At 46.0% G+C, this 12,293-nt stretch overlaps 5 protein-coding genes across 5 annotated transcripts; 2 read left to right on the top strand and 3 right to left on the bottom strand.

Moving 5' to 3' along the window:
* Positions 1–1,093: 1,093 nt before the first annotated feature.
* On the bottom strand, positions 1,094–2,455 carry TGAM01_v206040 (hypothetical protein; the record flags this gene model as incomplete). Its single annotated transcript, XM_018802707.1, has 2 exons — positions 1,094–1,641; positions 1,831–2,455. The coding sequence occupies 2 exons, from the start codon at positions 2,453–2,455 to the stop codon at positions 1,094–1,096; spliced, it is 1,173 nt and encodes a 390-aa protein (XP_018664214.1).
* A 1,963-nt stretch (positions 2,456–4,418) lies between these two features.
* Positions 4,419–5,585, top strand: TGAM01_v206039 (hypothetical protein; the record flags this gene model as incomplete). The annotated part of the gene is made up of 1 exon (XM_018802708.1): positions 4,419–5,585. The coding sequence occupies one exon, from the start codon at positions 4,419–4,421 to the stop codon at positions 5,583–5,585; it is 1,167 nt and encodes a 388-aa protein (XP_018664215.1).
* A 245-nt stretch (positions 5,586–5,830) lies between these two features.
* On the bottom strand, positions 5,831–6,673 carry TGAM01_v206038 (hypothetical protein; the record flags this gene model as incomplete). Its single annotated transcript, XM_018802709.1, has 1 exon — positions 5,831–6,673. One exon carries the CDS (start codon positions 6,671–6,673, stop codon positions 5,831–5,833), a length of 843 nt encoding a protein of 280 aa, XP_018664216.1.
* A 438-nt stretch (positions 6,674–7,111) lies between these two features.
* Positions 7,112–9,305, top strand: TGAM01_v206037 (hypothetical protein; the record flags this gene model as incomplete). The annotated part of the gene is made up of 5 exons (XM_024549778.1): positions 7,112–7,287; positions 7,346–7,520; positions 7,591–8,095; positions 8,153–8,243; positions 8,321–9,305. 5 exons carry the CDS (start codon positions 7,112–7,114, stop codon positions 9,303–9,305), a joined length of 1,932 nt encoding a protein of 643 aa, XP_024405440.1.
* A 1,103-nt stretch (positions 9,306–10,408) lies between these two features.
* Positions 10,409–11,002, bottom strand: TGAM01_v206036 (hypothetical protein; the record flags this gene model as incomplete). Its single annotated transcript, XM_018802711.1, has 1 exon — positions 10,409–11,002. One exon carries the CDS (start codon positions 11,000–11,002, stop codon positions 10,409–10,411), a length of 594 nt encoding a protein of 197 aa, XP_018664218.1.
* Positions 11,003–12,293: the final 1,291 nt, after the last annotated feature.

Genomic DNA, 12,293 nt, shown 5'->3' with positions numbered 1-12,293 from the left:
CTCTACCGTGACCCCGAGGATCGGAATGTATTCCAAGCTGACATAGAGGATTATGAGTGCATGCACAGCCTCCTATCTGGGAACACAGAAGATGCTGCCCTGTATCACTCGATTGCGTGCCGTCGTGTTATGATACTTAGCGCACACTTGGATACCCATTATGCCTAAGATGCTCCAGGCGGCAGAAATATGCCCGCTAGAGATTACCACCGCAGGCTGTTCTGGCTATGCTACATGTACGACAAAGATATCTCTACCGGCCTACCTCCAGTCGCGTAGTCATTAATGTCCAGAACGAATCTCCTTTATATATCTGGGAATGAGGTTGTGTCTGTCTCTCGTCTTTCTTTTTCACGCCGATATAATGTCTGTCTTGAAGGATACATAAGTTCTACCCCACAAGCCATATCGCCGGAATTTCGAATGCATTGTGGGATGACACCGTGCTACATTGTGATATTGTTTCATTGCTACCCTAAAAAGTATATCAAAATGCTATAGCTTGAGAGCCGCGCACCATATTTGTAAGTGTATATGAGTAGCAGCTGACACCTCAGTCTTTTGATAACGCATTGCAGCATATGAGGAATGTCGTCAGGCTGATAATGCTCTTCTCAAGGGCTATTATGGTAAAAAGTATTAATAACTGACATTCTAATTTGGCTATAAATCTCAAGTTATGCAAACTAAATTATACATATAGAGATATCGCTGTCCATGTTGGACTCTATTTGCTGAAATCCGGACACAGGGTCGACAATCTTAATTGAACAGCTTTTCCATCTTCATGAATGCGCCCGCGACTAAAATTAGCGCTCCAGCCGTGATAACTGGAATGAAGCTGGTTCTGATGGCGTCTGTGATAGGGAGCAAGGCACGGTCCCTCAATTCACCTTCCAGTCCACTTAGTAAGGCGCTCTGTGCTCCTGCCACAGCGTCATGAACTTCTGCACCACTGTATCTCTGACCGCTGAGAGCTTTGCTCAAATTAGAGATGGCAGCAGTTTGGAAAACTTGTCCTTCAATGACCAAAACGATCGTAGTTCCACCGATTTGGGCCAAGTTTTGGAGGCTGATAGCATGCCCAATATCTTCAGGCGATAGATACCTTGAGAGTAGCAATGGTGTACCCAATTTGCCAAGTAAGTCTAGTTCCTAGGGCAATCACAACGCTAATGCCGTAAATAACACCCGGTGACGTGGATGGACCGATATAGACGTAAAACAGCGCACTGCCTAGAGTGATCAAAACGCCAGAGACAAGATGGTGTGGCTTATAGAATTTGACTTTCGCAAGAAGGCTGCCATTCGAAAAGCTGACAGCAACGACAACGAGAAAAAGCGGTAGAATTCGGACAGCAGCTTTCAACGGCGAATCGGACTCCACGAACTGGAAGTAGACGGGAATGTAATACACCGGGACATAGAGGCTAGAGATAGCACATGCGGTGCTTGCGCTCAGAAGAATATGAGATCTGTAGCACAGCAAGTGACCAGGAAACGATCGCGTCGTAGGCGTCGTTAGAAAGCAAAAATACTGTTGCAAGATATATGCTAGGGTTAGGACGCCGCAGACCACCAGAAGTGCAATCGTACGCTTATCCTGCCATTCCCAGCTATTGCCAGCAGCAATGAAGACAACTGCGAAGGTAGTCTAAGCACCGGCGCTCACTATGAAGCCGAAAAAATCCAGCCTAAGCAGGCGCTCCTTGATGGAGATTCCGTTAGAGGGATGTATAGATGGCAGCAGAAATAGCCAAATGGCGGCAGCGACTGCACCCAGGACTAAATTGATATAAAAGCCCCATCTTCAAGTTGCTTTGCTGGTACTAAAAGCGCCGCTAATGGCAGGACCAAGTACAGCGCCGAGGCCCCAGACGATTGAGATGCCGGAGATGTAAGCTCCACGTCGCTCCGGCGATATCAAGTGAGACGAGAAGAAGTTGAGAGTTTCGAGGTATATGCCTGTTCCTCCCGCGCCAGCAATAACACGAACAACAATGAGAGCATTCATATTTGGCGCGGCGCCACACAATGCAGAGCCCACTTCAAAGAGCAGCACGCCGGCGATATATAACCACTTTTGATCGAATGAGTTGAATAAGGCACCGCGAGGGAGAATGGCGGCAGTGGAACCGAGAGAAAATCCTGCGCCGAGCCAAGCAAGTTGATTGACAGTTCCGAAGGTTTGAGTAACCGCGCCTTGGATGTCGGCCGCGATGGTGGTGTCGAGGCCATAGACAAAATCCGAGACATAAACGCAAGCACAGACGAGAAACCATTTGAACCCGGATAAATGGCTCTCCTTTTTGTTCGCTGCGGCCCCAATATCCACCATATTATCGTCGTTGATCGAAGCGATCTTCTTCGTATCTGGGCTTACCTCAACATCGTTGTCATTTTTGGGTTCAGCCAAAGACTCAAATGCGGCACTGGAGGCGGTGTCGACGGCCATGATGGTCTCGTTATGTAACCAGTGTACGAATTCGGTCGTCCTGGACTTGAGTTGGAGACTAAGGATTATTTGCAGTAGAGAGTTATGACGATAATGAGCGCGACTTGGATGCAATAGTCAAGGTCAAAGCTGGTGTAGACGATGTTGATGTCAGGAATACATAGAGCAGGAGCAGCTCCGACTTTTATATGCGAGCTGAGAACACTTTCGAACTATCAAAACGCGAAATGAAGATCGGGATGACAAATTGTAAAAGGAGACCCATCAGAGAATGGGAGAAAGTTTTCTCACTTAGAGACAAATTCTATGATGACCTGTTCTTAAGTCTCGATGGTGGCTCAACACAGTCATAGCGTGGACAAGCCAAATCACATCTCCAATTGTGGGTACGCGTATACTTTGATCTCGGTGTTTTGGGAATGGGCATGTCAAATGAGATTCGAGGGAATTCACTCAATGCGGCATCCATTTGCCCAAAAAATTGCAACATTATTAATTCCATGGCTTGCTTTTAGGACAACAAGAACTCCGACTCATATCCCGCTTCCACAACGCAGAGTTACAAGGCTATAGAATCCGAACTATTTATAAGAGGGGATGCTGCATGGTACGATGCGGTCTTCTTAGGTTATCTAATTAACCCAGTAGCACATGGTCTCCTTTCAATGCCTGAACAGGATCCTGGGAAAGCAACACCTACCAATCTCTACGGCCTGTCGACTTAGTATCACTCTTTCATAATCATCCTCAAGCAGCAGTCCCAGGGATGCCCTGCACCATCTACACCATATGTTTCGAAGGTTTTTAGTTCTTACGCCAAGGCATTACAGTATCTTCGCACACATCTTCGAGGCCTTCTGTACTGCAACTGTGGCTTGTATTGCTGTGTACAGTTGTATATCCTGATACAAGTATCTCGCCTGAGATCAATATAATGATAATAGATGTGACAAAGGAGCTGAAGCTGAAGTCATGCACTGAGTTATTGGAGACAATACGAGTTATGCCGTGGATTAGTAAGTTTGAAACGCGTAAAGGCTTTGCTAGATACATATAATATCGCAGTACCTGCTGAAAAGAAGGGGGTGATGGACATAAAAATTCACGACGTCTACTGCTTGAATGTAACGTGCCATATGAGACGATTCACAGCCCATTGAATTAAATACTAAGTTAATGACTACCAATATAAGTAGGTAAATACTTTGTATCTTGTTACCAAAACTAAAGGGAAGGGTCACATGAAACGCTACAGATTGAGATATAAGTGGATGTTACACATAATCCTAGCTATTTTCTAACCGGCATGGAATCTCTTGAGGAACCTCTTGAGTAATTCATATCCCAGTTTTGCACAGAAAAGAAGGACTAAATATTGTGTTGTTGACTTTTACTCTTCAAAATACTAATCAATTTCTTTCGCTACCGGCGCCCTCTTGTTACAGGCGCCCTCTTGCTACCGGCGCCTTCTAAAAATGAAAGAGATACAGAATATAGACCTTAGATTATCTAATCCAAATTCTCAGTTTACTTCAGTTCTTTGGTCTTTTTTTTTCTTCAGCGCTATAAATGATTATTTTCTCATAAATCCACCACGGAAACGTTGCAACTATGTTCGTAATTGGCCCGTCTAGCCAATATCTAGAGCGGCACAGAGGAGCGAAGTGGATACTTACTTGTCTTGCTCGGCGAGGCTGCATTAGGTGAACAGCTAAATCAACAGGCGTTAAGTTAAGTACAGAAATCTCTCTCTCTACCCCTCCTTCAAATCGCTCTTATATCTTGGGTTGCATATATACCACATAACAGACCGTAATCATAAGAAGATTATTTCACTGCTGTTATTGTCGCGGGACCTTCTTCACCGGGTGCATAGCATTCCATTTACCAATTGGTCAAAACCCGTCTCTCAACACGCTCAAACAAGACGTTACGGCTACCAAAGTCAAGCAACACGATCTCAATGGCTTCCGATAGTATGACTGAAACAGACTGCATTGCCAAGATCAATGCAATATTTGAGCAAGCAATCATTGCCGGTGTAACTGGTATCTCTGCCGCAATAGGATCAGCACGCGGGCTGTGGACTTTCACAGCTGGTATGGCGGATTTGCACAACCAACAACCAATCGAGCTGTCGCACATCTTTGGAATTGGCAGTATTACAAAATTATTTACTGCTGTTGTTATTTTTCAGCTTATAGAAGAAGGCAAACTCCAGCTATCAGATACTGTCGGTCAGCTTCTAGATCCTGAAATATACAAGAATATCGACAACGCCGCTGAAGCAACTATCACACTCCTTCTTACCCACCGAACTGGCATTGATAACTGGGAAGATGACCCTAAATGCATCAAGGCTAGTCGTGGCAGCGAACTAGAACCTGCTCACAACTGGAGCAAAAGCGAACCTCTAGATTATCTTCGGCGTCCGAGGCTGACAGCTCCAGAACGGGGCAACTACTACTATTCTAATGCCAACTACGAGCTTCTGGGTTTCATAATCGAGAAGATCACACAAAACACCGCAGAGGCGGAGATTCGAAGGAGAATTCTAGAGCCACTTGCCATGGAGCATACTTTTTTGGAGGGTTACGAATCCAAGAACAAGGGCGACATACCACGACGATACCAGTTTGCTACAGAATCGTATCGCGACACAGCAGGCATGAACCCTGCCTTGCCAGAGGTTGATGACGGCAGGCTTATAGACTGCACTGCTTCCAACTTATCAGTTGAATGGGTAGCTGGTGGCATGCTTTCGTCACCCTCTGATCTCGTTCAATTCGCGACCGCTCTTCGCGATGGGAGACTTCTCAATAGCGAGTCCTTGGCAACAATGAAGATGTGGCGGCCAACTACAAATGCGGCCTCCGAAATGGGCCATTGCCTCTTCAAAATGAAAGATTCTGAGGAAAACGCCTGGCTGGGCCACTTTGGCGGTGTCTTGGGCTTTACGGGAGCTCTATGGTGGAAGGATGATGGCGATTGCGTGTTATCGGTGCTATCCAATGTTGGGACAATGCATGCTGGCAAGGTGCCGACCAGTGGAGCTCACATACTCCTGGAGACTAAGCTGCGAGAGATTGCGATTCAGCTGGCATCAGTAGGACAGACTTCGTCGTTATAATTCAAACTAATGCTCTCTATCTTGTCCAATTGTCGCACGTTTAACAGCATTGCTACCACACTGCTAAGAGCTGATGATGGCTTGGCTAGTCAGTATTCAGTCTGCGCATCCCACTTTGTAGATCTGGTGTAGGGCCCAGTCTTGAGCGCCACATGTTCATGACGAAAGTCAAAGAAGTTTTACGTCGGCGATTTCTTTGGAATAACGTGAGTTATACCATCTATTCAAATATGCATCTAAAACATCTAGTAATCAGTACTTAAAGTAACGTGCTTTACTTTTTCGGCAGTCTCGTTCAGCATCTTCAGTTTCGTTTCAAGCATCGCGTGGCAGTCCGACCCCAAGGGAAAACGGAGTTGATCTTCCAACCCAGCGGCCAAGCCCGTTCCGGTGACAATCTCATATACGCGCTGGATACCAAGTTCTGCATTGCCTGGCTGCTTTCCATGCAAACCACCAAGGATCTCTTCCATATTCACATATCCTTCCAAATGGCGGCCCACATTCTGACCGGTGGAGATGGGCTTCAAGAAGTCGGTTCGGAAAATGCCAGGCTCGATGATGTGAACGCGGATGCCAAATGGTTTAAGTTCGTTGGCCATAGCCTCACTCAGTCCTTCAACAGCGAACTTGGAAGCACTGTAAATCGGACCACCATGAGCGCCGAGAACGCCCGCGCCACTAGAAAGCTGCACAATGACGCCAGACGCCTGCTTTCTCATGTGTGGGATAATTGCTCTCGTGAAATTGAGCAACCCAAAAAAGTTTACGTCGAATTGGTACCGAGCTTGTTCATCTGATACTTCTTCGACGGCGCCAATGTGACCATATCCTGCGTTGTTAACCAGAACATCAATACGGCCATGTTTGGCAGCAGCCGCATCGACAAGCTCGGTTATACTAGTAGCTGCTGCAGTGATCTCTGTTTCGACCAATTGGGCCTTGGGGTTCTCCACAAGAGATTTGGGAAATTTCGAGAGGCTCCTGGCAGTTGCGACAACTGTATCGCCCTTGGACAAGGCTAAGTTTGCGAGAAGAAGGCCGAATCCGGCGTTTGCGCCAGTAATAAACCACACAAGAGGTGCCATGATGATGGATTGATGTTTATTTAATTTGTTTAGATGTGGATCTTTTGGACGCCCGACGGTACGTTGTAAGAGAGATCAAGGATGAGGTGAGATAGTGTTCGGAAGGTTGGAATATGTGCTTGAGGTTCTTTATTCGATGCAATCAAAGTGAATTCTATTTTGTCTCAGTAACTACCATAATCCTCTTTAAATACATCTGAGCAGCGATATCCAACATTTTTCTTTACTGCTTTTCCGACGATGCTGGTGAATCCCGCTGCTGCGCGGAGTATCGGTCAGCAATTTGGCGCTAGACTCGAGCTTGCCCAGCGCAATTAACCAAAGCCGATAATCATCAAATTTCCCGCTATATAGCGGCCGAGGGACACGTAGTTGTGGGAAACAAACTTGGGCCTTGTATCAATAGCTTGGATATACGGCATCGTGACACAATCCATAATGGAGCTGGAAAAGAGAAATTCGAGCAAACGTTGCCGAGGCCGCACGGTCACAGCGTGCCTCGAGTGCCGGAAGATGAAGAAGAAGTGTGACCGCCAGTGGCCATGCAACCACTGCAAGAGCCGAAAGGTGGCTCACATGTGCCAATTCTCGCAGGCGACTCGAAAGCATCAGCGGTAAGTGATTGAAAAGAGTCTGCAACTACCGGCGTATTCATTCTATCCCACTCGATAGACTCGGGCTAAATGAGACGCAAACAAGGGCGCCGAAGGAGACACCCTCGATTGCTTCCTCCACCTCGGTCTCTGAGTCGCAAGACGATGCCTCGAACAGTACCAGCTCAGCATCTGCGGTACATATGCTAGGCTACATGTTCGCGAAAAATGATACACTGTTTGGAAGCATCATGGTGGGCTATTTTGCTGGGACTCTAGCAGTGTTTATGTAGAGTGTCTTTACTGATTCAGCTCAATACACAGGAGACCCAATACGTGGAGTCTACCGAGCCTCTTCCAGAGCCAATTGTCCAAGCCTCTCGTGCTGTCTCACCACGGCCGTATACGGATATGCTTTTGAAAAACTTCTTCGATAACGTCAACTACCACTATGGAATCTTGCATCAGCCCTCTTTCATGGCGGTCTACGTCGAATGGTGGTCTCAACGCCGCGATGCCCAAAGCTTACGCAACCCGTTGGCCTTGGCACTTACTTGCCTGATACTTCGCATTTGTGCCAACTCCACGCAATTCCTGTCGCCACAGGCTTCGTCGCAGCTTGAATTGGATCTGGGAGACTCCATCCAAAATCTGAGCAAAGCTTACCACGATGCTGCTCAGACTATTAGTTCTTTTTTGTCTCCAGGAACCGGTGGCCTTCTGAATGCGCAGCAGCTGTTCCTTGCTGCCACATGGCATAAGGGACAGGCCGACTTTGTCAGGTCATGGCATGAGCTTGGTGCTGCCGTCAGGCAAGCTCAAGAAATCGGTAAAGTTCTACGAATGACTATATGGACACCAATTTACTGACCTTGACTGCATCAAGGAATCCATACGGACGCATTTTCTGATGAATTGAACGAATTCGATCTGGAGATCCGGCGAAGGCTATGGTGTGCCCTGTATACCTGGGATAGGTTAGTTGCTGGCTGAGACCGGCCACTTGATTCCCTAGCCGCTACTCCATGTGTCATAGCTAACAATCGTCTTCAAGATATATGACTGGAAGCTTTAATCGTCCTCCGATAATACAATCAGAAATCTCTGTGCCGCTTCCCAATCCCGGCCTAGACCAGGCTGGAGCTGATCCAGACGTTCCATCATACATTGTTGCCAAGACATTGGAGTGTCAACTTGCGAAAGAGCTTGGAGAAGGTGACCGTGTTGACAGATCGAATCTCCAATCCAAAATCGCCTTTGTGGAAAACTGGATGTTGTCTCTGCCATCAGTTTTCAACATTATTAACCCAGACAAGCGTTGGGATGACGACTATCCACATATTCCATTCCAGCGTCTACAGCTTCACTGTGTAGGCTACATGACACAATTAATGTTTGCACGGTCCATTCTGACTTCATTCCAACTCTTCTCAACGACAACTCATGTCGGAACTGGGCTTGATTCTGAAACTACATTGTTAATACAGCAGGTCGTCGACCTTAGTCTTAAAGCCATGTCTGTGAGCAAAGACACGTTTGACTTTTGCTTTCCACAGAAAGCAAAATACTATATGGTCGCGTTCTGTCCTTTCGATAATGCAGCACTATTATGCTCTTTGCTGATACACGATGCTGATGGTACAATGATCCCTCGACGATCAGAAGTCATCTACGCTATTGGACAGGCGTTACATATATCTCAACGGCTGCGTGGTTTCACAAAGATGGGTGATTTCACATGGAGCATTCTCTCTGCACTCAAAAATCGTGCCAACTTATTTCCATTGGAGAAAGCGTTACTGGAAGAGCTAGAGAGCGTTGGCAAAACCGATATCACCACAGAGTCTCTAAATCACAGCCTTGAACCAAGCGACGATGTCTTTCATTCAATCAACGAGTCGAGTAATCAACTACACAGTGAGTCGGACGAGGGACTGCAATTTGTAGAAAACACCCTAGCGGTAGATGATCCTGATTTTTTAGAAATGGATCTCGGCATTTTGGATGGGGTTTGGAACTGGGAGAGAGTGGGTTTTTAATGATATCATGCGTAGATCGACTATTACTGTCCGCTTCTAAGATCCGTAAGCTGCATTCCTGTGGAAACGTGATCTCTTAAGATGCGGTTTCTTGCAGGTTAAATTGGAGAGATCTGAATCAGCCACTATGCACCATATTTACACCGCAGGATAACGAGACTGCTAGACCACGAATTTTAACTCCTTGAGAGATTTAGGTGGAAAAGGTCATCTATAGAGGTATCATGTGAAAGCTTGTTGAGCATACAAAGTTATGTGGAATGCACCAGAGAATTTGTATGTTTAATCTATCAAAATCTCAAATTTGGCATAGTATAGTGAGATACAATCTTTGGTCGTGTAGTCGCCGGGTTGAACAATGCAACAGCTTACACCACCCACGATTTGTTGGATGTTGAGTAGTTGCGAGAGCTGTGCTTTTGAAACCTTTATACAACATTGCGTCGGACCTGACTGCTCTCAATCCCGTCAATTCAAGGGAATAACCAATGGCAATCGTTTGCGGGGCTGATGGTGTCAGGTGAAAAGAGGATGTTTATACTTTTGGGGTCACTACCAACCAAGCCTAAAGGATACAATGAAGCGGAGCCCTCATTAAATAATGCCCTCTGCATCCTAAAGGTTGAGTATACTTGCTATGCAATTCTTTTAAGGCCTTGAGCTATGTACCTAGCTGAAAGAGACCCTTCCCGGAGCTTCAAGGCTATAAGGTGCTGCACTTGATATAATAGCCAATGTAGGGTTATTATAGGTAAGAAGAATAACTGCAAGTGCTTTGCTTTTTGTTGATGTCACCCCTATCACCGTCTACACAAACTGTGTTACAATAATCGTTAATTTATGCATGAGCTCTCTAATATGAAAAGCGTCAAGAAGGCACAAAGTTCTCTTATTAAGGTCTGCCTCAACAGCTTAGTAGCTTAATCGACTGAGAGGGACAATACCTCAATGTCTAAGAAAAAGATTCACGGAGCCAATGCTATAAAACCAGAGAAAGAGTGAATATAAAGTATCCAACTAAATTTCTTTTTGTCATGGTACTAGCTTGTGTACGACTGACCAGATACTTTAGGTAACTAGAAATACTAGAACATTATATTAGATTAAATGCTGCTTTCTTTGCCCTTGCCACCATCTTTACCTTTTCCCTTCCCCTTGCCGTCGTCCTTGCCTTTTCCACCATCTTTTCCTTTTCCCTTTCCCTTGCCGTCGTCTTTACCTTTGCCGTCATCTTTGCCTTTCCCCTTGCCTTTACCATCATCTTTTCCTTTTCCTTTTCCCTTACCATCATCTTTGCCTTTTCCTTTGCCATCATCTTTACCTTTACCGTCGTCTTTGCCTTTTCCCTTTCCCTTGCCATCGTCCTTGCCTTTGCCGTCGTCTTTGCCTTTGCCTTTTCCTTTTCCATCATCTTTGCCTTTGCCGTCATCCTTGCCCTTTCCTTTTCCTTTTCCATCATCTTTTCCTTTTCCATCGCCCTTGCCCTTTCCTTGTTCTGAGTCCGGAATGATTATCTCATCATCTTGGTTAACATCAAGATTTGGATGAGCTTGAGTATTCACTGCAAAAGCTCCTGTGCGCTCAAACTCTCCAATAACAATCTCGCGTGCATCTTTTTCAGGATCGGTGCCACCCAGTGATGTTGCTAGGGCGCTGCTGGCGTAAGTGGCCGCTAGGAGAGCGATGGAGGCCTTCATTTTGTTTCTGTGAGGAGAGCGTTGGGCGATGTTTCTGTGCTAGAGGCAGAATGGCAATGTCGATTCAAGTATGATCAAAGAAGTCCTTGAATCTCAGACTAGTTGTTTATTATATCGGTGAAACAGCGACTGCAAAGAGGAACTGGGCATGTGCTCAGAGCTGCAGTTAAGCGGATCAAATACACAACGTGGTCTTGGTTAGGTTGCGATGACGAGGTGTTTCCACCTGCACACGCGAAGCACAGATCACCCAGTGACTCAGATCATCTTAGCGTGCAACGAAAGGTCCTGCAGTGCATAGTTCAAGTCTTACAAGACGAGTGAATGAGGTCGGCTATTGCCTGAAGGAGGCATAACATGGAAAAGCTTGCAGGCAGTGCATCTTTACAGTACACAGTCACCAAACGTCTCTTAGAGCAACCCCGCAACAAGAAGCTGGTTGGGAGTTCATGTTCATTCATTCAGTAATCTCACCGCATCTGGCAGGCGCAGGGTTACTCGCGTGCTTATTACGGGGTAACCACGCATGTAACCGGTAGAATCAGGCGACGGTACGCAGCATTGGCATTTGTAATGCCACGTTCGAGGCACATAATCAAATCTTCCCCTACAATATCTACAATCAGAGAAAAAGCTCGCGTCAAAGTCCGACGGCGGTAAGTCATGTTTCTTGAATTTGTCTCGGCTCTTTTCCATCGCTGGCCCATTCAGAGATGCTGGGTCTCGTACCCGAGACATTGCCTGTAGCACCACAGCGGCGACACTTACAGGTAGCGAATAATATTTTGTCGATAACACGTTTCCCTAGTAAAAATCGCCTAACGTGAAGCTAGTGGTTAGAAAAAGGTTCAAAATTTAGATTCAACTAATCTCAGTTTTTGCAGGGTTGCGCAATCTACCTAATCAATGAATAAGATAACCAAGGCGAAATAAGCATACAAGTAGCAGCGTTCCCAGGATTGTTCATCAGATATTAAGCTTTGCGGCCAACAGATCCAATTCCATGATACTTGGGCTGTTTCTAAATCTGCGGCGAAAACAAACAGCTGGCCACTTGGAGTGGAGCCGCCCAGGCAACTCTGGACACATCAACGACATTGTGCTTTCGTTCAAGGTATCAGTAATATGTTATTGATTGGAGTCTAAATTTAGTTTATTCTTATTAATAACGTTAATAAAAAATGACACATGTCCGCGTAAAATTACTTGTGATTTGCATCTAACAGGCCAGATTAGGGTCTTTCGAGAAAGCACACGCGGCGCCTGGATTGGACCTCAGACGTCGCTGTAT

This window comes from Trichoderma gamsii (genome assembly GCF_001481775.2).
Source record: "Trichoderma gamsii strain T6085 chromosome Unknown Scaffold_20.2, whole genome shotgun sequence".
NCBI classification, from domain to species: domain Eukaryota; kingdom Fungi; phylum Ascomycota; class Sordariomycetes; order Hypocreales; family Hypocreaceae; genus Trichoderma; species Trichoderma gamsii.
This window is presented reverse-complemented; position numbering and strand designations above follow the sequence as displayed.